The 24,130-nt window shown below is 38.6% G+C and overlaps 1 protein-coding gene across 4 annotated transcripts; it reads left to right on the top strand.

Annotated features, from left to right (window-relative positions):
• The first annotated feature begins 70 nt into the window (after positions 1-70).
• Positions 71-23,715, top strand: CRYZL1 (crystallin zeta like 1). 4 transcript variants are annotated; one of them, XM_075432510.1, is made up of 15 exons: positions 71-557; positions 1,065-1,273; positions 1,540-1,611; positions 4,409-4,486; positions 5,028-5,100; positions 5,767-5,811; positions 10,300-10,368; positions 12,416-12,549; positions 13,364-13,475; positions 17,276-17,299; positions 18,430-18,528; positions 19,244-19,365; positions 19,831-19,936; positions 21,611-21,660; positions 22,345-22,433. In XM_075432510.1, the coding sequence occupies exons 3-14, from the start codon at positions 1,546-1,548 to the stop codon at positions 21,649-21,651; spliced, it is 969 nt and encodes a 322-aa protein (XP_075288625.1). In that variant the 5' UTR covers positions 71-557; positions 1,065-1,273; positions 1,540-1,545; the 3' UTR covers positions 21,652-21,660; positions 22,345-22,433. The 4 variants fall into 4 exon arrangements, with proteins under 4 accessions (XP_075288625.1, XP_075288615.1, XP_075288597.1 ...); XM_075432500.1 differs by having other exon boundaries at positions 73-557; positions 17,279-17,299; positions 21,615-21,660; positions 22,345-23,715; XM_075432482.1 differs by having other exon boundaries at positions 74-557; positions 21,615-21,660; positions 22,345-23,715.
• The last annotated feature ends 415 nt before the right edge of the window (positions 23,716-24,130 follow it).

The raw sequence follows: 24,130 nt of genomic DNA on the forward strand, positions 1-24,130 counted from the left end.
GCCGGGAGCACCGCAGGGACCCGGCCTCCTCCGGCCAATCCGGGCTCCGCCAGGCCCGCTCTAGCGTCCCGGGGGTCAGCGCGCAGGCAGCGGAGCCGGGGGGAGAGGGGCGGCCGGGCTCCCTCCTCGCCTCCGGCGGGAGGCGCCTGCGGGGGTGGGGCGGCCCCTTTATTTTGCACAAGGGCAATTAACGGGCGGTGCCGCTCCCCGGCGGGCAGCGGTGGTCCGGCTGCCAGCCCCGCTCTCAGGAGGTCACGCACGGCACCCGCCGGGCGGCTGCGGCGGCGCCGCGCAGCCTGCTGGGCTGCGTAGTCCTTGCGCGCCGCTGGGGGGGAAAGCGCCTGCTGCCCCTCCTCTCTTGTAGCGAGCGACAGCCGCCTTAGCTAATCCCGCCTCCGCTTTTATGCCGAGTGGCGGCCTCGGTGGCCAATCAGAAGCTCATGTAGGGCACGGTGCCCGTGCTCGCCGGAGGGCGTCGAGGTGGGGGCGCGGCGGAAGTTAACGGTTTGTCATGGCAACCGCCGGTCGCGGAGCGGCGGCGCTTCCCGTGGCTGCCGGTGCGTCGTCTGGGCTGCCGGGGGCTCTGGGGGCGAGGAGGCTGGGTGTCTCGGGCGGGTTCGGCGTCGTCTCCGCGCAGGCTTCCTCCGCGCCTGTCCCTCGGCGGGCGCTGAGGGGCTGCGGCGGTGCTGGTGAGGCGTCGGTCTCTTTCCCCCCGTGTCGAGCCGCTCTCCGGTGTGGTAAAGCACCGGGGTCACGGCGGTGACGCGGCTTGGCAGCTGCCCTCGGGGCACGCGTGGGTACTGGGGCCGCGGCCTGCCGAAAGCCGGGCAGAGTGGCCTGGTGGGGCCGAGCTCGGGGCTGCTCGCCGGCGGGGCCGGTCGGGGTTGTGCCGAGCGGAGAGGCGCCTCGGGGCCGTCCCTTCAGCTGAGGCGTTCGTGCTGGCTGCCGCAAGCGGTGTAATGGCCGCCTGGTTGTCTGCCTCTCTGCTCTACGCTTTTCTTTTCCTGTAACTTGAAGAGACCTCTTTTTTATTTTTTTTTTTTTTTATTTTTTCTCTCCCAAAGGCTCTTATTTGTTGAGGACAACACACGCCAGGCTGGGAGAGGAGACCAAAAACCCAAGTTGTGATTTTTAGTGAAGTCATATGTGAGGTTCTTTGTGTTCCTGCGCTGGTTGTATCGCCCTTTGCGCTGCCTTTGTCTGAGCTAGTCAAATTGCGTGCCTTCCAGCCTGGGTGGCAAACAGCCCGTCCACTGCATTGGACCACCAGTCGGTAAATCCCGTGTATCATTCGTTGTCTTTTGCTCAACATCCTTAGTCCCCAGGATTTTCTATATTATGGTCAACAATACTGATGTAACCTGTTGCAGGTAACATCATGTCTTGCCTTATCTGTAGATCTGTTTTAGAACTTGCATAGGTCCTGCGTTGCTTGCAAACAATCGCTGTACTGCTTATAAAGTAATGTAAAACTTCTGTTACTTGTTTGCTCTATAGATACTGTATGTATTAGAGTTGGGTTACTGTGTCTTTTTTCAGGTCACTATGAAGGCCTTGTATTGTCAGCAGAATTCACCTGGAGAGGAAATGACATTTGTCTTCCAGGAAAGAGTGAGTTCCAATCATAATAGCACTATTAATCATTCAACAGAAGAAGAGAGTGTGGCTGAATGCCACAAGGGAATTGAAACTCCTCACTCTTCTGTAGACTTAAAAAAGAACTGATGTAAGAGAACTTGCACATACAGGCAGGTAAATGAAAGTAGGGGAGGTGTATTTTACCATCATCATGCAGCATTTGGTGAGACCAGTGCTAGATTTCTCTGGTGCAGTTTTGGTGTCCGTATTCTCAAAACAAGTTTTGCAGGTGCAACAAATGAACCCTGGCTTCATATGGATTCACATCTCCTCGCTGGATTTTCTGGTCACTGAGAAAATAGAAATATAGCTTGAGAAATCTGTCATGTTTGGGGTGTTCCTGCAGTATATACTTCCGTTTTGTGAGGATTGAGATCACAGTGCAGCCTTTTTCTCAGAGGCATTGATAAGTCTCCTTTGTCTAGCTACCTATTTTCCTACAAGACAAATATCTTTCTGTCAAATTTAGCTGAAACTATTGTGCTAGAGAGTCTTTGTCAGTTTGATGCAAATATTAATTGGGTAAGCGCATACACATAAGCTGGTGGCATAAGGCTAAAACAGGATGTCGGGGAGGATATATCGATCCAGTATGGGTATCTGAACAGTAGAAAAATGTTTATGTGGTTTTGAGGATGTGAACCTGTGTTCTTATATCTCTTATAGGTACAAAATAAATTACTACAGATACCTATGTACACATGTGTAATATAGATAACTGACTGTACCTATGAGGAATATATCAAAATGAAACAATATAGTACTGGTGAAAATCTTGCTTGAGCAGCTGCAAAGTCCCAGCAGTGAAGCACATCTAATGAACTGCCTGCAGAGAAGGATGCAATGAAATGGGTGATTTTGATACAACCAAGGTGCACATTCATGGAGCAGTGAATAAACTGATTGTGAAAGTGTGCTTTTGCTGAAAAGGTTTGTTCTCCTTTCAGCACCATGTTTTTGTTCTCTTCCTTGTAATGGTTTTAGGAGTCATATGCAGCTGTAAGGTGAGATGGATCAGCTTACTTATCCAGGTGAAAACTAGTAATTTGTTAGAAGTTAGTTCACATCATTGTGATGGCTCCATGATTGCTAACTCCAATGCAAAGGAGGGGATCGGAATGTGTAGATACTGGCGAGAGGTAAGCCAGACAGCTCTGGTACAGTTGCAGGAAAGCTAAAGCAGATCTTGAAACTGCACTCCTGTGCATAGACTTTGTCTGCCTACTTGCCTCTCTTCAGACAGGACCTGATTCCACAGGTGTCTGTGTAGTGACCAGCACTGTGGAATCCTTGTCTTAAACAGAAATAAATACTGAGAAAAGTGAAGAAAAGGAAAGCTAGTTGGCCGAGGAGACCTTAATAGGACAGAAGGTGGATAATGAAAAGTCAATAGCTTAGATGAAGAATTTCTATAGCAAACCTTCCTTATATAGTGCTTGGTCAATTCCTAATAATGACATCTTTAAATTATGAAGGCAGGAACCAGTGAACAGTACAAACATTGCATCATCACTTTTTGTTTTGAAGACTTGTATTCTTTCATAAAGAAAAGCAATTTCATTATGTGCATTGTAGCAGCACTTAGGTTCATTGAGCTATGCATACCAAAAGGGTAGTTCCAAAAGGCAATATAATACTAAATTTTCATAAATTACGTAAGTCCCTTAGATTCTAACCACTTTTTTTTTTAAAACCAGAGGTGCAGTATTTGTATAGTTCAACAGTTTAATGGCTTTTCTGTTTTGTGGAACAAAGAGTGAGAACCTACTTTCGTTTGCTTGAGGAGCAGGAGGTCAGGCTGACTGGCAAAAAGCCTTGCAGTTTTAAAGCAGCGGCATGTGTTTAACTCTACTGGGGTGAGGAAAAGTACAGCTCAATATTTCTTGGACAGAGGTTACTGTTCATGCTGCTAAGCCAGAAGAAAAGCAACAGCTGTTTCTTGGGAAGAGTTTAAAAAAAAAAATCAAAGAAAGCTTAAACACTTAAGAATATATCTTAACTTCATCTACACTGCAGACTACAGTATAACATGGAAATAACATGATTTTGCCTCTAGTAACTGAGGTAGCTCTTCAACAGCTGTGTGGAGTCAGCAGTCCAGAACTCAACTTGGCTAATTAAATACTTTAAAGTAGCCATACTCAGCTACTAAAAACCATTTCAGATATCAATCCTAAAACCAAAAGTTGAAATAGTGAGGGGAGGCTTCATTAGTAGAACACTTTTGTATGTGAGGTAGGCATCATTTGTGAGACTTAACACCAATTCTTGTCAGTGCTGTTTCTTTGACATAATCTGAACTACTTGAGTATTTACTTCAGTAAGTTTGTCAGTACTGTATGTCAGACATTCACGTCAAAATTCTCTTAAAATTCTCCATCGCTCTTGCAGTATAGTTTTAGTATTAAAGATCTGCTTCTTTCTATTTGTTAGAGAGACAGTAGGGGAATACTTACCTACTAAACTTGTTTCAAATAAGGGTGTTATTTAACTTGCAGAAAAAAAAAAACCCAACAAAAATAATGTCAGTGTCTGTTGAGGTTTGGTAAGGTCTAGTGGTCAGTTTGTAATAGTAATATATATGTACTAAAATAATACTGTAAATCCATTGTGATATCAGTTCCCTTTTCATTGAAAAATAAATTCTTGTTCTGAACTACAAAACAGTCTAAAACAAAGACACTGGAAAAGGGCTTTCAGGAGCTTGAGAGGATCCTACTAGCACGTTCATGTTGCTTTGCATAATGTAACGTCTGTAAATTTGTCCTAGGAAAACCTTCCCCCTACAAGAGACAATGATGTGAAAGTACAAGTTAGAGCCTGTGCACTGAGCTGGATAGATACAAAGGTATTTGCTTTTTTTTTTTTTTTTTTTTAATGAAAGCTAGAAGTGTTTACAGTTTCTGTTGAAGATCTAAGCCAGGGCCTTAGCTGGTAATTGGCACAATTCCATTTATGCCATCTGAGGATATGGCTTTACTGCTGAGAAAGAGGGCATAGGATTGATGTGGTATTCTTGCATATCTCTTTAAATAAAAAGCACCTGTAATGTGGTTCCCAATTTATGGAGAAAGATCAGATGTCATTTGTGAATTCTCTTACAGTAAATCCCTTTTTTCATCCTCTGCATACTGACTTTAAGTCACAGTTTGGCTTGCCTGTTAATAACTGTCTGGTTTTATGTTTTTTTAGATGCTTCTAAATTTAAATACAGAAAATCAGTGCAAAGGTTTTAATATTAGACGAGGCATGTGTGTACTTTTTTTCCCCAGATAACAGTTTGGTAATGGCTCAACTTTCTTACTGTGAATATCAAATACTGTAAGATGATAATAAATATGCAAATTTTGAGCCTTAGTAAGATTGTTGTAACCATTGTTTTCATTTAGCTTCTATCAGAAATTAAACTGGAGAAGGAGCTTCTACCTGTTGGTCGAGAAATTTCTGGAGTTGTATTGGAAGGTAAGTTGGTACCATTGTCTTGTGAGGGTGTGAAGCAAGAATTAAGGTCTGGTTATCTAGAACAAATAAATACTGTTTGTATGGTACACCTTTAACAGTAGGAACTATTTGCTTTCTGAATGAGGTTTCCCTTAAGTCAGTAAGGATACTGCAGTGAAAGTAAATAAAGCAACTGAACTGTAACTCCTGCTTACCTATTCAAAGTTTAAAAAAAAATAAAACTGTACAGCAGCTTTCTAAAGTCAAATATACTGAGATAAGTGAAATATACTTAAGGTACTTAAGATACTACCTGCAAATGCTTTAACAGTCTTTAATTTATTTGTAAAAATCATTTGTTGGAGTAGTGCAGGCAAAATAACGTTCAGCAATTTTAGCAGTGTTTCACTGACATATCCACCTTTGATGCATAGTTTAGAGCCTGGAACAAGTATACGTGTGTGTACTTGCATGTAACTGTTTGTGGATGGGGTGCCAATGTTTGGTGAATTAAATGTTTGGTTTTGGTATGTGCATATTTAATAGCAATTTTTTTTTTTCACTAGCAGGTTATATTTTTAGTTTTGTGAGCTAGTGATAAACAGTGCTTTCAAATGCATGTTCAATTTCAGCTATAAACGTTTATGTTCATACTTTATTTCCTCCTTTCCATGTATTCTTTGTGAGTTGGAAGAAAGGTGACCTTTTTTCAGCCAGATGATGAGGTGGTGGGTAAGTTAATCTTGTTTGCCTTATCAACTAACCCAATTAGTAATCTTTTTATAATGAATGACTGAGGTTATAATCGTTGCTAAAGCTACAATTAGACATATATTTTTCAAAGATTCAACTATTGTCACATGAATAAACGCTTATAAATGAAAATTCTATTCTAAAAACGTTCTCTTAGGGAAGTTTTTTGGTTATAAGAATGGAAATTCAGGTCTCCAGCTAATGTAATGTGTCATAGTCCTGCTGCATTCACCAAATCTTTAAGAGTATGCACCTGGGTCCAATTAGCCATGTGGAGTGAGTGTTCTAATGGCAACCATTTGAATACATTCACAATTATTTGTATTTATCACACCATCTTGCTGTAGTTAATATGTACCATTTGATTTCTGTGGATCGTACAAAGTCTACACTTATATTTCCTGCCTTCTTGAGGATGGTATAAAAATATACTTTTAACTGCTAGTGATGAATCTCTTCAAGCATACTGAAGACTGTTCAATTTCTCCAAAGTCATGTCAGTTCCTGTTTGAGTAAAGAAATCAAGAGTGGTCCTAACTTTAACATGCAAGTGGATTCACCAGTTCTACTGGATTTTCTGAGTTGCCAAAAGCATTGCACGTACTCCAGTGTTTTGCGAAGTACAAGGCCACATTTAAAAAGAAACACTGAAGCTACTCATTTTCCAGAATCTTCATTTTTGCTGCACGTTAGATTTCTTGGAAGTGGACTTGTTTCCCCCTTTAACCAGGGGAGTCCGTGCTTTATGATCCTTCTGTGACATTATTGTCGGAGAAGCCCATCAGAAAGGCAGGCGATAATAACTGTACGGTTTTTGTTTGTTGTTTAAAACAGACTTCCAGGTCAGAAATCACATGGAAAGTTGTTTGGGACTTTTGCTGGTAAACCTTTGGCAGACCTTTCATATCATTAGCTTAAATCTAACGGAATAAGATGTATGATTATTATTATTTATTCACCACAGAAGGTGTAATCCTTACAGTTCGGAATGAATGTTTCATTTTGTGGGATACAGAAGTGGCTTTGCTTTGTTTAATAAAGAAGAACTGTTATGGCCAGGCATTCTCTGGTGTTGCATATGAATTAGACTATGAATAGTATTATTGTGAACAGTATTGCTCATTTGGTTAAATATCTTACTGACAGATGCTGCATCTGTTGAATATTTTAAAATAGTATTTGTGTTTCAATCACCTTCTGTTGTAGCTTTAAGGAATACAGTTTCAGTAAGTAGTTAGGGGGGAAAAAAAAACCTCTGAAAATATGTCAGTGGACTTGAGAGGTCTAAGTGACATTCTAAGCGGCTGTGGGAGGGTTGGGGTTTTTTTGTGAATTAGGACTTCATTGCATTCTTGTTAATTCAAATATAGCATAAGTAGCTGCAATCAGCTGAGGTACTTCAGAGTAAATCTGACATCAAGGGAATAAAATCACTACTTGGGTCACGAAAGAAGCAGATTCATTTTGTCTGAGACTTCTGTTGTGTGCGTTTTTTTTATTCTTGACTACTGAATGTTTGTGAGTGCAGGTATAGAAAAGTCGGAATTAGGAAGATGAAGAAAACAGCATTAAATACTTTTAGCCCTAAAAGAAGGAAAACCCACTTCTTTTAATACTGAAATCTCATAGCATTCCCTTTCAAACAGCTGTTCAACCTTCTGCATCCAATATAGGTGCTATAAAGACAGAAGATACAAGTGAAATATTTCTATTGTGGTAAATCTTTCCTAACAAGCACAATTCCCGGTTGCTGTTGCCGTGAGTTTGTACATAGTTAATGAATGAGCAGATTTAAAAGAAGATGAACTGTTGCCAAATGGTTTGGTTACCTGTGTGTTTAATAACATCAAACTATCCTAAAACATACAATTGTCAGAAAAATATTTCTACTTGAATTTTACAAAAAAGCCCATCCTTCTATCAAAGTGTATAGTCCTGATATATACTCCTTACTGAATTTAACAGTAATAATATGGTAATATGGTCCTTATTTATGAATCTACTCTTTCCTGTAAGAATAGTACTGTGGTCATTGGAAGTACTTGGTGTGTTAAATCATTAGTCCATTCCTAAAATCATACCAAGAATTGTTTCTTATTTTTAAATTTTTCTGGTCCTTCTTTAATCTTCCAGAGGAGATTTGGGGACCTTATAAATGCCTATAAATATCTCAAGGGTGGGTGTCAGGAGGACGGGGCCAGACTCTTTTCAGTGGTGCCCAGCAACAGGACAAGGGGCAACGGGCACAAACTGAAGCAGAGGAAGTTCCGTCTGAACATGAGGAAGAACTTCTTCCCTCTGAGGGTGACGGAGCACTGGAACAGGCTGCCCAGGGAGGTTGTGGAGTCTCCTTCTCTGGAGATATTCAAGACCCGCCTGGACAAGGTCCTGTGCAGCCTGCTGTAGGTGACCCTGCTTCGGCAGGGGGGTTGGACCAGATGACCCACAGAGGTCCATTCCAACCCCACCATTCTGTGATTCTGTGATTTCTTTGTCTATATAATGTATTCTCTTATACATAATTGTTTGTTTGGTTAAGAAAAATACAGTAGTAAAACCTCAGACCAGCCAAAAATCTTTTGTTTTGAGACACATTTTTTACTTCCTTTCAAAGTTACAGTCAGTTTTGTTTGTTGCTTTCAGAATCTTGTAGCAATCAATTATGCCATGTTCCTCATTAAAATAAGTGCAGGGGAAAATATTCTGAGAGTTACATTGGTTACAAATACTTGGAGACATGAACCTAAATATAAACGTACCTGCTTGGATTTACTGGTGGTTAGCCGGTTTGCGTGTCAGTTCTTCCATATGCCCTGTTACTGAATACATAAATAATGCACAGAAGCCCTACGCTATGTGGAGTATTTCTGAAAAGCAAGGTGAAAAATCTAGTTTTGTACTTGTGTCAAATGCTTGATACGTGTAGCATACATAAAATAAAGGTTTATACTTCATGTTGGAGCTTCTGTAATCATTATGAGGTATATGAAGAGGCACGGTTCTTTAACGTGCCATATGTCTTTCCCTTAGTACAAGGGTCACGTTTTTGTGAATGGTTTTAAAGACCCTGAAATCAATGTGAGTTGACAGCAAAATGTAATGACTCCCTGGGGGCTGTCTTGAGTATTAGGAGATAATGCGACTTATTCCTGAACTTTTGCGTCTGTCAAGAAAAGGAATGTCTTTATGTATTATTCATTCTGTGTTTTGCTTTTTCTATAGTAAATGTTAGAATGCAAACTGGTTTAGGTGCCAAGGCTATTTCAGTTTACTATAAGGAAATTTTTCTTCACAATTGAAATAGGATACTGTATTAATCAGCAAAATCTGAATGATACTTTAGGATAGAAGAGATGTTTCTTAGGGACATTCTTTCATGGATGTTTATATTTTGTATGCTAAATGAAAGGATTAGAGGATGACTTACAAAAGCAAGACAGAATTGATGGTGATGTTGGAAGAAAGCATGTTCCGTTCTGAGATTCTTGCCCTTCTTGCATTATTTCCTAGTTGCACAATAGCCACTGTAGATAGTTACTTTAGACTTTTCATTACTATTATTCTATAGATAAACCCTTGAGAGATCCGCAGATGTATACAAGAACTGTAGAGTAACCATTTTTTAATGGGAATTGTGAAAGACTGGACATAGCAGCCAAATTTGCTGAGGATTTTAAGCCAAAGCCCTTGCTTTGGTCTAAATGGAGTACAAGATTTGGATGGGAGAAGGAAGAAAATACTGTTTTACTGAGAACAGGGTTGCAAAGACTGATTGGATGCCATAACCTACTGTTCATGAATCTCCTTCTTTGGCCAGTGGAGGAGAAAAGCACTGTTATGACCAGGGTGGATTTCTTCCCCCCCCCCCCCCCCCCCCCCCCCCCACTTCTTCTGTGTTTGCTTCCGTGGGTTGTGTTTTTCCTTCAGTTCATCTTCTCTGTTCCAACTTTTTAAAACTTACACTCACATATTCTTCCTTGTTCTTCCTCTGCTTATTTCTGTCCCTTTTTTGCTGCCTTTGCTAACAACACACATACAGGCATCGGGATGGAAGAGTAGAGGTGTCTTTAGTGTGGCTTGGTCTGTGCCCCTCTGCAACATGAGAGCTTGATTTTCTTCTGTTAGCCATGGTCCAGGGTAGCAACAGGAGCGCTTATCAGAGTGAGAGCAGTGTAAAATGAGTTCAGACATGACCTAACAAAAATTAAGTGCCAGTAGCACAAATCACTTGGTAGTGTCTCCATTCTTTCTTTCCCCAACCCAAAATGCTGTTTGGAGCACCTTCAGAACCATCTTGTTGGCTGTGCCCATAGAGATTACAGGCTGTTGCCTTACCAGTTTTCTTAACCTGTCATGAACCTGACAGAGGGCAGCTGGACCACAGACCAAGTAGGACTAGCAATTTCATTAGGAGCTGGTTTTGATTATAACGTGCTTGTTTGAAATGCAACATTCAATTTTTTTCAGGAATTTTGCCCCTGGATTCTGAAGAGTCTGGTCTTTGTGAAGTTATTCTAGTTCATGAGCATTGTTTGGGTACGTAGTTCATATATTTTGCTAATATTTACATTTACTGTATCTTTAGCCTTCAGTTTAACTTTTCTAATAGGGAGCTAATTAACTTGGACCTCTGGGCAAACTTATTCTGTATAGCAACTTTCAGACATTCTGTCTACCCTACCCGTTCGTAGACTCTTTGAATAGTGTGTACTCTCAAGGGCTTTTTCTTTGCTGTTATCATTTAATGGGTTAATGTTTTGCTGAAACCATGAGCTGACTCTTTTTTTTTTCCCCTTTTGATTTCCCTTTTTCTTGCTGCGTTGTATTTCTACTTTTTCCTCACCTCATCTGTCACAAAATTAAATGAGGAGAAATTTGCTTTTTTCCTCACTTTAACTTATCCAGTAATATTACTTGTGACCAGATTGCCAGATGGGATAAGATTAGCAGACTAGAAGCTGGAGAAAGGAATTTCCAGGGAATGAGGATCAGAGAAAACCTAGTGTTGAAACATTCTTTTCAACATCTTGAGTTTCCAGTTTCCCCTTTCTGGGCATGGAGTGCTTTAATATGTAGAATAATGTCCTGGTTTATGTTAAAACAGAGCCAATACTAAATTTGGGAATCTCTGTGCTTTTCCCAACAGTTCGTTGTGTTACTTTGAGCAAGCTACTCTTGCTCAGATTAGTTTGTGTTGTGTTTCTGTGACTGCCCATGAATTCAACCTGTGTAGTTATGAGGCGACTCCTTTAAATTTGTTTATACCAAAACTGAATCCCTACCTTTATTGCGTAAAATATGGTAAAATATCCTCTCCATGTTTTTTTAATATATATCAAAGGTAAACAGGTATTATTTCCGTTGGCTTGTTTGAAGATGAAATCTTCCTGACTAGCTATGACAGTTTTTGCAAAATAAGTCATGGACTCAGAGATGAAAAAATAAGGTTTATTCTTTCTAACACTTAAAAGTGCAAATCAAGCAAAATTAAATCTAGAGGTCTGTGCTGCCTTATCACTATTTACAGTAACTATAGGCAGAAAAAATTTCTGACTTTGTATTACCTTCAATAGCTTACTCTGTGTGCCAGTTCATGCTACTTAACACGGAGATGATGCTGGTGATGATCCCTAGAATTCTTTTCCAGCACACTGATAAATGATCCCAGGTGATCACATTGCTTATGTTTTATAGCTTCCCCGATTCAGGCTAAACTGTCAATTCTTTATGCTTAAAGGGACAGACCAAATTTTTCCAGTCTTTTTCCTCTCTTGTGCACCTCAAGAAGATTGTGCTTACTCGGTTTGGTTCTCTGCTAGACTCTCAGCTGGGCTATGATGATTCTCTGTCAAGGTCTATGTTAAATCATGTAAAATCACTTACGTTAAAAATGGTGTTTGAACTTGTAATTTCTAGTTAACAGAGCACTTCATTAATGCTACCTCCCCAGGCTTTTAAGCATATGGATAGAATGGGAAAACTTAAGCATCTTGTAGGTAGCGACAACAGAAAACAGAGATGACAAAGAATGTTATCTTGACATTTCTCTGTCTTAAAAGGTGTTTAACCTCCAGAAGCTGTTTATACCAATGGATTACAGCGTAGAAGATTCTAACCCATAGAGAATTAGGAATTTATGGGTTGGAACTCACATTGTATGTTCTCTGTGTCATAATTATCTCTGTGAAAAGGAGGAGATACCTCCTCAGATCATTTCTGTCAGGAGGTTATCATAGGAAGTGTGTCTCTCTTTCTTTTTTCCTGTTTAAATACTGTATTTGTATTTGAACTTGCTTACAAGAGTGCTGCAGAAGCAAACTGATCATTCTTGGAATAACAATTGCCTTTTTCACTTTGACTCCATGTATCTGACCTAACGCTGCCATGAGCCACAACATCAGAATGTTGCCTTTGTGAAACAGATAATAATTACACCTGTAGATTATTTGACTTGTATAATTTTCTTTCATATTTTAGAAATTGATGAAGTCTAAAAAAGTAATTCTGAGTGAAATGTGAAGGACTTGCTGTTCTTTTTTCCCATCTGTTTCTGTTTGTTTGTTTGTTTGTTCCCCAAACTTAGTTCGTAAACCTGAAAAAGTTTGTTGGGTTGAGGCAGCTGGGACTGTTCGTGATGGTGTCCGAGCATACACAGCTTTACACTACCTTTCCCAAGTCTCTCCAGGAAAAACTGTCCTTGTAATGGATGGAGCAAGTGTAGGTAACAACTGTGCAGTAATAACAATTTCAGAACAGAAAGATTACCTCTGCCGTAAATAATTGTCTTGCTACCAAAACGACTGGATTTCTTACAACATACTAAACTCACCAGGCCTTGTATTTACTCCTGGCAGCACCCTTAACTTAATGGATTAATAGGAAAGGCCCTCCCACATAAGATACTGAGCCAAGAATACAGTCCTTTACATGTTATGTGGTAGTGAAGAGAGGTGGGTCTTCTGTAATGTTTTACATTGACATGATTTTACCCTGAGCCCTCAGGTATAACTAGAGGAAAGTGCCTTAATTTTTTTTTTTCCTTTCCCACCACTGCTTTTTAACTTCTCTTAGATATAAATAATTTCATTTGCATTACTTCAATGTTTATTGCTAATGAAGATGTGGAGATTGCCTCAGCCAAGATTCGTTAATGTAAATGTGGCTGGGGCTTTATCCTTGGTAGCACTTCTTCCTTCAACAAACAAGTAATCCCAAAGCTACGAGTTACAACTGCAGTTATGGTACTTGCATTACTTAAAGTAGAATCTGAGATATTTTGTTGAAGAGGAGAACTAGCTAATTACTAAAATTTTGTTCAGAGCTTCCCAGTCGATGAAAAAACATTTTGGCCTCACTTCGAACAGAAGCACGTGTGAATATTCAAATTCTTGGTTCAGATGTGTTTTACTGAAGGAGTAAGTTCATTTCTGGACACTCTCCTGACTTCTGAATGTCCTTTGCAATATAATCTTTCTTTATTGGCATCAAATCGGTGCTGTAAATAAATTCATCTAACTTTTTTCTTCTGCAGCCATTCGGTACAATAGCTATTCAGTTAGCACAACACAGAGGAGCTAAAGTAATCTCTACTGCATACAGTCTTGAAGATAAGCAGTACCTAGAGAGGCTTAGACCTCCTGTGGGTAAGTTGTATTCTTCAGTGCTAACTTTTATGCTAAAAACTGTCTCAAAATATTTTTTTATCTTCTTAGTCTGGAGACTTATTTCAGTAGCTGAAAACTGAAATACAAATTTATAAATAGTTGAATAGTTTATACTCCATAGGTATTTAATTTCCATTTTAGGTGTATTTAATGGCATTTTTATTCTTCATTTAAATTGTACTGACTGTCTCTCAGTACTTTCCATCTCACACAATAGTGCTTTGAGTGCTTTTGGCCAAACTACTCAAGAAATCTTTTCATTTTATCAAATTGTTGCATGTGAACAAGAAGAAAGCATTACTAAATCACCAGTATCACAGTATGTAATCTAGGTAACTGAGCCAGAGTTCAGATGTAATCATATACTCAAGATACAGTATTCATCAGAATCAAATTACTTCTAATAGTATTTTATCAAGCTGTGTGACAGCTCAGTTTCAAGTACTGTCATAACTGTAGCTGAATGTTCAAAGGCTCTGCATTCTCCTATCTTCTAAATGAGCTTTGCATTAGACATAATACTTGCATTTATCTAAGAATTCTTCCATTGCTTTCTTTGATACTTAAGGGTGGGGGTGGTGTCTCTCAAAGTAACAGTGCTGCTTGGACCATGGGAAGATACTCTATGTAGAAGCTACTAGCCTCTTTCTTGATCAAACTTTTTCTTATTTCAGTGCTGCGGAGTGGAGGAAAGTAGACTATTTCTTTTCTCAGACAGTTTTCAAATGAAGGATGGCATTGCAAAGTCCAGTTTTACTGCAGTCTGTGAACTTTGTTGTACAGTGAAGAAAAGGTTAAAACTAGTGTCTGATATTTCCTCCTCAAAATGCAAAGACTGCCACAGTATAATCACCAAGTTTATTTTTCGGTGTATAATTTTTGTTCTCATTCAAAGAATTATACGTAAGAGTAGCTGTGTCTCCTGTAAGAACGCCTTTGTGGGAGAAAGCATTGTGTAGTCAGTTATCACTTCTGCGTGTATTACAGTCACATCAATCAAAACATATATGGGTTAAGATGAGATCTGATTAAAAAGATAATGTCAAGGTTTAACTGTCTCTGACTCCTTTCTCCTTTGTGTTTTTGCATAGTAATATTGTTAGCAGTCGGTTTTCCAAATGGAGAGTTAGAGCAGTTTTCAAATCTCCTCTCTTGTTCTTAGCGACTCACTAAAACCAGGCATTGCTGATACGCAGGTGCACATAGTATTGTCCTTGTGTTCTCCCTGCTGGCTCAAGAATAGTAAACCAGCAGAGGGATGAAATCAGCCAGAGCGCTGCTCTTCAGACACAGACAGAACAGAGTTCTTGTCAATTTTAATTCCTTTCTGGCTCGCCAGAACAGAACTGGCAGTGGAAGCACAGAGACAACACAGTGTGCATGTGCATTCTGGGGCTGCACGTTCGCACACATCTGCAGTGCTGGGGAGTGATTCACTTCCAGCCTACCAAGTGAGTATTTAGCTCTTCCAGCAGTGGCTTTGGAGTGCTGATAATGCAGCAGGAAGTGGAGTGCTGTGCAGAGGTTATTACACAAGAGGAGGGAGAAAGACATTTTTGCTGTCTGACCTCAACAATCTTCAACAGGGAACTGCAAAGTTTTGTGTTGGGAATGTAATCATTTCTTGTAAGACCTGGCAGACTTATTTCTCTAGATTCTTTTATATTACCTCTATTTTTTGCAACTTCACAAAAAAAGCGCTATTTTTTCCTTATTTCAGAAGTCTTTTTTACTGTAATAGTAGACATTACAGACAGCAGAACATAAAGCATTTTTGTGAATGTTGTTGATATGTAGAGGTTTGTTATGTCAGCTGCTGCTGAATGAAAGAGTAAAGACATAAAACTTCGCTTTGTAATATTTTACCAGCATATTTTGCTAATGATATGAAAACTTCAGCAGCTAAGAATGGACTTTGCAATTAATTTTATTATCAGAGTCCTGTCAGCACATATGAATATGACTTTGGGTTGCTTGGCATATTCACTTTTTGCTGGCGTGTTTAAGTTATATGAATGTTAATATAAAATAAATGCTCTAAGTAACACAAGTGTAGCTAGCTATATCTAAACTGGCTTCAAATGTCTGCGGGTGGAGGCTTTTTTAGTTTTGTGCTTGTTTAGTGGGTTTTTGTTTAGTTTTTAGCAAGAGTCTATCCGTTGTCAATGAGCAGCAGTTTGTTACCAGTGTATAGCATAACTAGCTGCTTTATAAAATGGCTGAAATAACCGTCTCTTGCAGTGAAAAGACCATTGCTTATATCACTCATGTATGTGCTTGTTTTACAACAACAGGTGTTTAGCAGTTTTGCAAATGTTTGTGGAACCTAAACATTAGGGGAAAAAAATTTAATTGCAAGTTTACTTCACATAAAGAGATATAGCCTGGGTACAGCATTAAAAAGAGAAACAGGCTGAGTGTGAAAGCAAAAAGCCACTGTTTTTACATTTTGGGGTTGTTTGTTTGTTTAAATAAATACGATTCCAGTGCCTGAAGTAGATGTTCCTGTTGATGTTTAAGGATTCATATTTAGACTAACAGGATGGCGTCTTTGCATGTCTTCAGTAATGTCTGGAGTAAATACAATAATAGTATGAAGGAGGGGATTATAACAAATTGTGATATTTTAATGCCCATGTTTCAGACTAGAGACAGAAGAGTACATAAATAATGTGATGAGTTTCTGTTAGAGGACAGGAGAAAAAAATATATACACACATATATATTTCTTCTGTTCCATAGGTTACCCCTTTCTTTGGTTTGGTTTGTTGTTTTTTGGTTTTGGGGATTTGGTTTTTTTTTCTTTTTTTTTTTTAAACCAATATTGAGTTTTCAGTGGATACATTTCTGGTAAGAACTCCATCAGTGATTTCATGGCTCTCTTGAGCATGTTCAATAAACCAAGTAGCAGATGTTTTGTGTGACAGTTTTTAAACTCTGTAACTGAACTTACTGGGTGAGAGTAAACTCTGGTAGCAAGTTGTGGAAATATTGGTATTTCTACTTCTCACCAACAGTGAAAGAAGAGAGAAACTGAAGCCTTTTTGGCAGTCACAGTAATGTTACTTTAGAAGTTGTGCAAGTCACAGAAGAAGGAACTGAACTAATTTACATATGTTTTGTAAGAAATTTTGCATAAATAACAAAGGCTTCTAGAAAATTATATTGTAATTTGTTGCTCAGCCTTTTCCACAGTGGAGAGAAATTGTTACAGTATTTTGCTAGGAAGGAAATCGAACAGGATTTTGATGAGTAATGTTTGAACTATTGTATTGAATTCAGTAACAAAACTGGAAAACTTGGCAAAACAGAAGTCAGAAAATAGTCAAACTGATTAAACTACTGCCTTTCTTTTTGATGATCAGGCTTTGAGTCTATCAAATTAGAATTATTTTCAAAAAGTGAAACTATTTGCGGAAACGTTTTACTGTATCAAATTGCCATGTTAAGAAAAACCTTTTAACTTCTGGGCTGAAGAAACTAATAAGAAAAGGATATTACGGGGTTTTATTTGCATACAGGGAATGTGACTATCATTATTAAATTAATGTGACATCTTTATTAAATTATGACCATGTATGTTCTCTTTAGCCAGATAATTTGACTTCAGTGAAAAAATTGAATAATTGACCTAAGAATTTGAATGCATCTTATGATTTGATTGGAAGGAGGAAAAAAAAAAGGTGTTAACTGGGTATTTGTTAATATTCTTCTTAATGATCAGTTTCTTGTAATTTTTCTTTTCTCCTTCCTTCCCACACCCTGTAATTAAATTCAAGAAGGTATACGCCAGCCTTTAGTGGGTAAGTACAGATTGCAAATTTAAGTTTAATGCATTATGCTTTGGAAATGTACCTCCAAATCTTTTTGACACTATTTCAATTGTCATTTTGCTGAGAAGGCTTTGGCCTGTTTAGTTTCTAAATGTTTGTTCTACCTCTTAGTTATGAAACAAAACTAAAAGGCTTAGCTGCTACTTCTCTGCCCAAGTTATTCTGGAATCTGTGGTTTATCTTTATAACCATCTATAAATACGGTATCACAGATATACGAGTAGAAACTGTATTAGTAACTTCCAGTTCACAAGTATTTCAAGAGGAGATGTAAATACTTCCATCTAAGTATTTACTTTATGCTCCAGAGAGGCATTCTGAGGTTGAAAACATCATGTAGAAAGTAATATATAACAAGTTTGTCTGTGCTGTGAGATAAGTAAAAATATTACTAAGCATTATTTTAAAGAAAAGATGGGTATAATAAGATTAAAAGACTTGCTGGAATCATAAGAAGAGTCAAGTCAGTGACTGAATTTGTTGTGTTTTTACATGTTTACTTCTGACTTGCGCTGGGAGACAGGGCTCCATGCCAGGGAGAATAGGTTTTTGTTTCATTCTACGATGTGGAAGCAAGAGAAGGGCGCTGCAAGGGACGGGCAGGAAGTGGTGGAGTTTGAGTAGAGTAAGGGAAGAAAGCTATGCTTGGAAAACTCTCCCAAAGCTTTACTGCTATGGTTATTTGATAGATAATTTGAAAGTTGGGAGACATGAAATAAGATGCCTCCTTATCCTTTGGCCACTCTCTTTTGCTACAATAACATGGCTAGTCATTCCAGAAGTTCCTGGTTTTGAAGGTGCTTTTGGAAAAGAATGGTAAACAATGAACTTACAGAAAGATTTCTAATTCTTATAGTGACATACTTTATCCTCTTTGGCCTAAACAGACTTGTGAGTTTTACTTCTGCATAAAGCTAATACTTGTTTTTTGGTGTTGATCTTGCACTGTATTGGAAAATGAAAAAAAACTATTGGCTGGGTTTTTTTACTTAGCTGCAAACTTGCTTGTAATACTTTCAGAAACTAGAAACTTTCTGTTCTGCTCTGAATCTAAACTCTACATTTTTATTTTAGCTAACCAAATGTACTGTTCTTTCTAGCTAGAGTGATAGATGTGTCAAATGGAAAGATAGATGTGGCAGAAAGCTGCTTGGAAGAAACGGGCGGCCTGGGAGTGGATATTGTTCTAGATGCTGGAGGTATGAAACAGATGAAAATCTGGTCTTTAGAGCACCATTATTTTTTTATTATTATTTCCAAGTGATATAGGTGGAGGTTGCATCCTCAAATGATTATATTTAGTTGCTTGTTCCCATGAAATTTTGTGTATGTACATTCAATACATCTCCTTAAGCAAGATCTCTTGAAGATCTCCTTATATCACCCTCTAGTGGGAGCATCTAATACTGTTAGTCATCTGCTAAATTTGTCTGAAATTTTCCTCTACTTAAAACCAAAAAGAAAAAAATGTGTTTCAAGAGTAGAGCTGATAGCATTGTTTATGCTACCTTAACACAAAAATTACGCCATAATTGCCAGTACTGTCAACCTGTATTCTAAATAATCGTACTAGTTGAAAACTCTGAAGTTACTCTTTTTAGCTGAAATAATTGAAGAACTTCTTAGAGTTACACTGAAATGTGTTAAAAAAATATAAATTGGATTTCCTAAATCTTCTGCTTTCTCAGATATTTTCATATGACTAAGAGCATTATTTAATTGCAGTGCTGTTCCTGACAGCTGTCTTTCTTTGTGTGTATTCAGATGCATATATTGCAACTCCTTTGTATCTGAAGACATAGGACTGTAAAGAATCCCAAGATACTTGTTTTTCAGTACAGGAAGAGATGGACATTTCATTCTGGACAGAATTTGCTTCTGAGCTTGAACGAATTTGTTCTTTCCTCTTCGCAGTGAAATTATATAGTGCTGAAGATGAATCAACTTCAAAATCGCAGTTGCTGCCTCATAAGCATGATATCATTACTCTTCTTGGTGTTGGGGGACACTGGATAACAACAGAAAAAAATCTTCAGGTAAAGATGCTGCGTCAGTAATTTAGTTTGTACTACAGTGTATATGTGGATGTGTCTGTGAGCTTCTGTCATGGCCAAATGGTTCCCCACTGTTACATAACATCAGTTTCACTGAAGAAAATTTTCACGTCCAGAAAATTGGAAGTATACAGCGTTAATCATAAATGTTCTTATTTTCCTTTGGGACAATTTTGGGGCTGTCTTCTCTGAGATGATAGTAAGTTAATATGATGACAGTATGTTGCTAGCTTGGCTATACTGACAAATCTTAAAGAACCTATTTTGTCTGGCTCAGGGTATTAAACTGTTTGACAAGACAGAAAAGTATCATTTAAAGCTGTAAATATTACAAGTTTGCTAAGAGTGGCTTTTTGTTTGTTTTAACCATCTCTATAAAATAACCATTTAACATTTTTTTGTATATGTGAATGTAACTAAATAACACTTTCCTTGAATTTGTTTAAGCTGGATCCTCCAGACAGCCATTCTTTGTTTCTTAAAGGAGCCACAGTCTCCTTTCTGAATGATGAGATATGGAACTTGTCCAATATACAGCAAGGGAAGTATCTCTATATCCTTTTGATGGTCATTTTGAATACTGACTGCTAATATGGATGTGGATGGAAATATAACTGAGAAACCAACTAATAGATTTTCTTCTACTCAGTCATGTAACCATAGGCTTAAAGGTCAGCACAGTTGAGCATACAGTGTAACTAAAATATAACATACGCTCATGTTTTAAGCTAGTCTCTGCATTCCTTTTAAATGTCTCTACATACTTCATTAAAAGCAGTGCAGAAATAGAAAACACTAATTCTGGAGAAAATGCAGTATTTTGGTTCAAGATTGAACCAATTAACTGAATATTTGATTCTCTATGTTTTTATATTATGTATATTAAATTTTGGATTTTTTTGCTGTTGTCATTCTTTTGGGCAGTAGATGCGTCATCTGTAAATCTTAATGCAATCAGTTTAACTGTAAAAGTTAAAATATTTTGGCTTCATAACCTTTTCCTCATTTGCAAAGATGTGGGTGTGGGAAGTGGAATGCCTCCTTTATTTGCATTGCCTACATTTGGTCCTAAGCAGATGGACTCTGAGCTTTCTACTAGCATGACAGTTGTCAGTGGATCACTTGAGGTAATGGAAGGTTTGTATCTTTATGGCTTTAAGGACCCTCCCTACTCTGTACTGCACTGCAGATTGAGATCTGCTGAATCACTTTTGCAGTTTAGCAGAATAGCAGAGGCAGGTGAGGATTAAGTCGTTATATTATGTGAAACGACTAACTGTGCTGCAAGGAAGTTCTCCCCTCCTCCACTAAACTGCAAAGCAGATTAGGCAGGGTCAGGCACACTAAGGAGATATTTATGGGATGCAGGTTATCATGAATCAGTTTATAGTCTGGTATTTTGTTGAATGCTTACTGAGCATTATCCACATAAAAAGTATGCTTATAAAACAGTAAGATTTATTCTGTCATCTCCTGGGGTGTCTTTAATGACAGCAGCACATTTTATCACAACAGGCTTTAAAGTTGAAAAGAAAAATCTGGTTTTAGTGTTGGGGGGTTTTTTGGATCTGTGTATCTTGTGAAGGACTTGAGCATATGGCATTAATATCATGTGAAGAAATGGCAAGGGGATTGCTTTTTAAAATGGCTTGAGCTTCAAACAGTAATCTGATTGCTCTTAAAATGAAGTAAGGAACAACATTTTTTGAGTTTCATGTAAAGACAAAATACAGCCTTATCTGTGGCGTTGTCATGAATGTCAGTCATTATCTCAAAGATCCCTTACAGATGTGCAGCGGTGCGCCAAGAATTTACAGACTCTGCTGTGTTCCCACCTTTATTTGAATTTTTGCCTCGAATGTCTGTATGAAGGGTAGGGTTAGATAACTGGTACCAAAGTCTGTTATCTTCATTCTGCAGAAAAAATGCAATTGCCATTCTAATTGATTAATGTTGTACTAGTGCAGGCTGCATTTGTCAGTATTAACCCTTTTGCTTTATTTTTCAAAATTCTATTTTCCAAATTTCGTTTCTGCATAGTGTTTCAGGAAAGGAGGTTTCTGATATATAAACAAATGTGTAAGTCTGATCTAAAGATTGGCGTAAAGGTTAATTTTCATTTTGCCTTGATCCTGCTGGTTTTGTATCAATACAGGGCTCTTGCCAGTAAACGTGATTATAGAAAGATTTATCTCTAGATACGTTGTTACCTTGACAGTCCTCTTAGATACCCATCTTAGAAGATATCATGGAGAAATTATCAAGTAGCATTTTCAGGTGAGACGTGATTTTTTTTTTTTTTTTTTTAACTCAGCATTAGAAGTAGAAAACTCTTGCCGGCACTGTGCTGCAAATTTATATGGGGATGCTCAGGGAAAGATGCCTCACATAGTTCATGTGGAGCAGTTTGTGGTCTCTTTCTGTTTGTAATATAGCAGGCTAAGCACAAGGAAATCTGGTAAACCCCACAACTATGCTGTATGTCAAAATTTAACAGAGGCAGCACATTCTTTTCTTGGTGGAGGAAGAGCATGTATCTGGCTGCTCAGCAGCGTGTCTGAGCAATGGTGTTGGCTGTAAAAGACATTAAGTCTGTCTAATGCTCCCCTGAGAAGAGCAACAGGTTCACTTGGAGAGTCTCATAATGAGGTGGGAATGGAAGATCCTTTCTCTTAAGGTGGGATAACAGTATTACTGTGGAGCAAAGTTCTCACCACCACCACCACCTTCCCCCCCCCCCCCCCCCCAAAAAAGAAAGTTATCTTTTAATTAACTTCTGTTTCTTGTTTGCTTTAGGGCTATTCCCTTCTGGTGTGAACCTAAGCAGAGCTATAAAACTTTTATTTTGTTTAAGGAGTAAAGTTTACATAGTGAAAGTAAAGTCTATAGCAGTAGTCCCGCAATATTTCTGTTGATCTGAGCGTGCTCACCAGACACTTCTGACGTATTGCTCAATTTTAGGCCTCAGCTGGATGAACCGATCCCATTGTATGAAGCTAAAGTTTCTATGGAAATAGTTCAGAAGAATCAAGCAAGAAAGAGACAAGTCATCCAGTTCTGACACACAATTTCCTGATTTCTAAGCCTGTGGAAGATAAAGAAATGTAATGTATTTGAGAAGTAAATGAGTGTACACTTTCAAATAATTCTGTAACCAGAATTTAAAGATCTTTTGTACCTTAGCACAAATGGTCTGTGAAACTCCTGGGACTTCAGGGTTTTTTTTGGATCCGCTTGAGCAGAATGTTCCCGTCAGCAACTTCTAAAGAGGCAGTCATGACATACAAATCTTGTCTGCCCTGCCCCAGTTACAAATGTCAGTAACATCTACAGGCAAACTCAGTTGCTGTTGTTTTTCAACCATAAGAAAATAAAGGGGAAAAAAAAAACTCTGGTGTCTTTCATTAGTCCTCCCTTCTCCAGCCCCTACCAATAGTTACCTTTATATTTATCTTTTGCTTTTGACTGCATTGAGACTGAACGCTCTCTGCAGTACACTTAGTCTTTAATTCACATTTAAAATTGTTATTTGATTGAAAGACAGGCAAAACCATCAGAACTGGCAAGGATACTAGAGGGGAAGGATATGGTACTGACAGTAAGGGTTACCCCCGCAGCTGATGTTCTTCATTTTGGCAACCAGGCAGTAAACCAAGTCAATCTAGAGCTCATAAGCTGATACAATTGCGTCATTCGGATGTTTAAAGCACTTTATGGATCTTGTTACTGTAATGTTATCTTTGATACCATTCCAGTAAGATCTTCCTATGCTGTGCACTTTCACTTCTGCTCTTTTAACCTCAGTCTTACACCTAGCACAGCTCAGATCTCTTTATCCGACATTCTCCATTACCGTGAACCATCTGCAAATCAGCAGTAGGGAGTGAACTGCTGTTTTTCTTTCTTCAAAGCATGTGGCTTGCTACTTGCACTTATTTGAGAGCAAAAATATTTTTTCTGTTCAGCTGTGCTATTCCTTTTCACTGTGGATGGCTCAGACAGTGGACGCTAGCACTTTAAACCAGTGTAAGAACTTTGAACATCTGAGTGAAAATAGATTACCTAGAACCATGATTAATCTGTCTTCTAGGTAGGTTCTTGATAAATGATGCAAGGGAACCATATAAAAGCCTGAGTAAATATTACTTTACTAATAATGTGACGTAATGCAGCCTTGAAACTAAGTGATGCTTTTATGCGCATGTGTACACGCATGTCTAACGCATGTGAATCCTCTGTTAGTTTGACATCTATTCTGAAGCTTTGTACACAATTGCTTGTTTTATTCCTGATGTTCATTTTAGCTTAAAGTAGATCAGAGGAAACAAAAGAAGAGGTAAAAAATAAGGTTTAATAAAACAGGAGCGACCACTGACAAAACTGCAGAAGAAAGGTTTTATAGTACGGTTCTTATTTTACTAGATCTTTTGTCAGTAGGTATGTTGCTGCTAAGCACACATACAAATGCCTTTTGAACCCTGTGCACAATAGACTAAGGCTCGCTGTTGCTGAAGTGGTCTCAGCTTTTCAGCTGGGTCAGGTTATGAAGCAAATGTCTCTTTGTACAGTGGGCGTTAAGCTGGCTGTTGGTGCATTGAGGTGGCTGAGGTGTCTCAGCATGTTGTAATGCTCATGAGTAATGCTAGGTTTAGATTTGCATGTGCTTGAACAAAGATGGTTCATGAGGCTCGCTAAGCAACTGCCCTTTTGCTCTGCCTCCCCTGACAGAAGGCAGCAGAAAGTGGGT

Source organism: Opisthocomus hoazin, chromosome 1, assembly GCF_030867145.1.
Source record: "Opisthocomus hoazin isolate bOpiHoa1 chromosome 1, bOpiHoa1.hap1, whole genome shotgun sequence".
NCBI classification, from domain to species: domain Eukaryota; kingdom Metazoa; phylum Chordata; class Aves; order Opisthocomiformes; family Opisthocomidae; genus Opisthocomus; species Opisthocomus hoazin.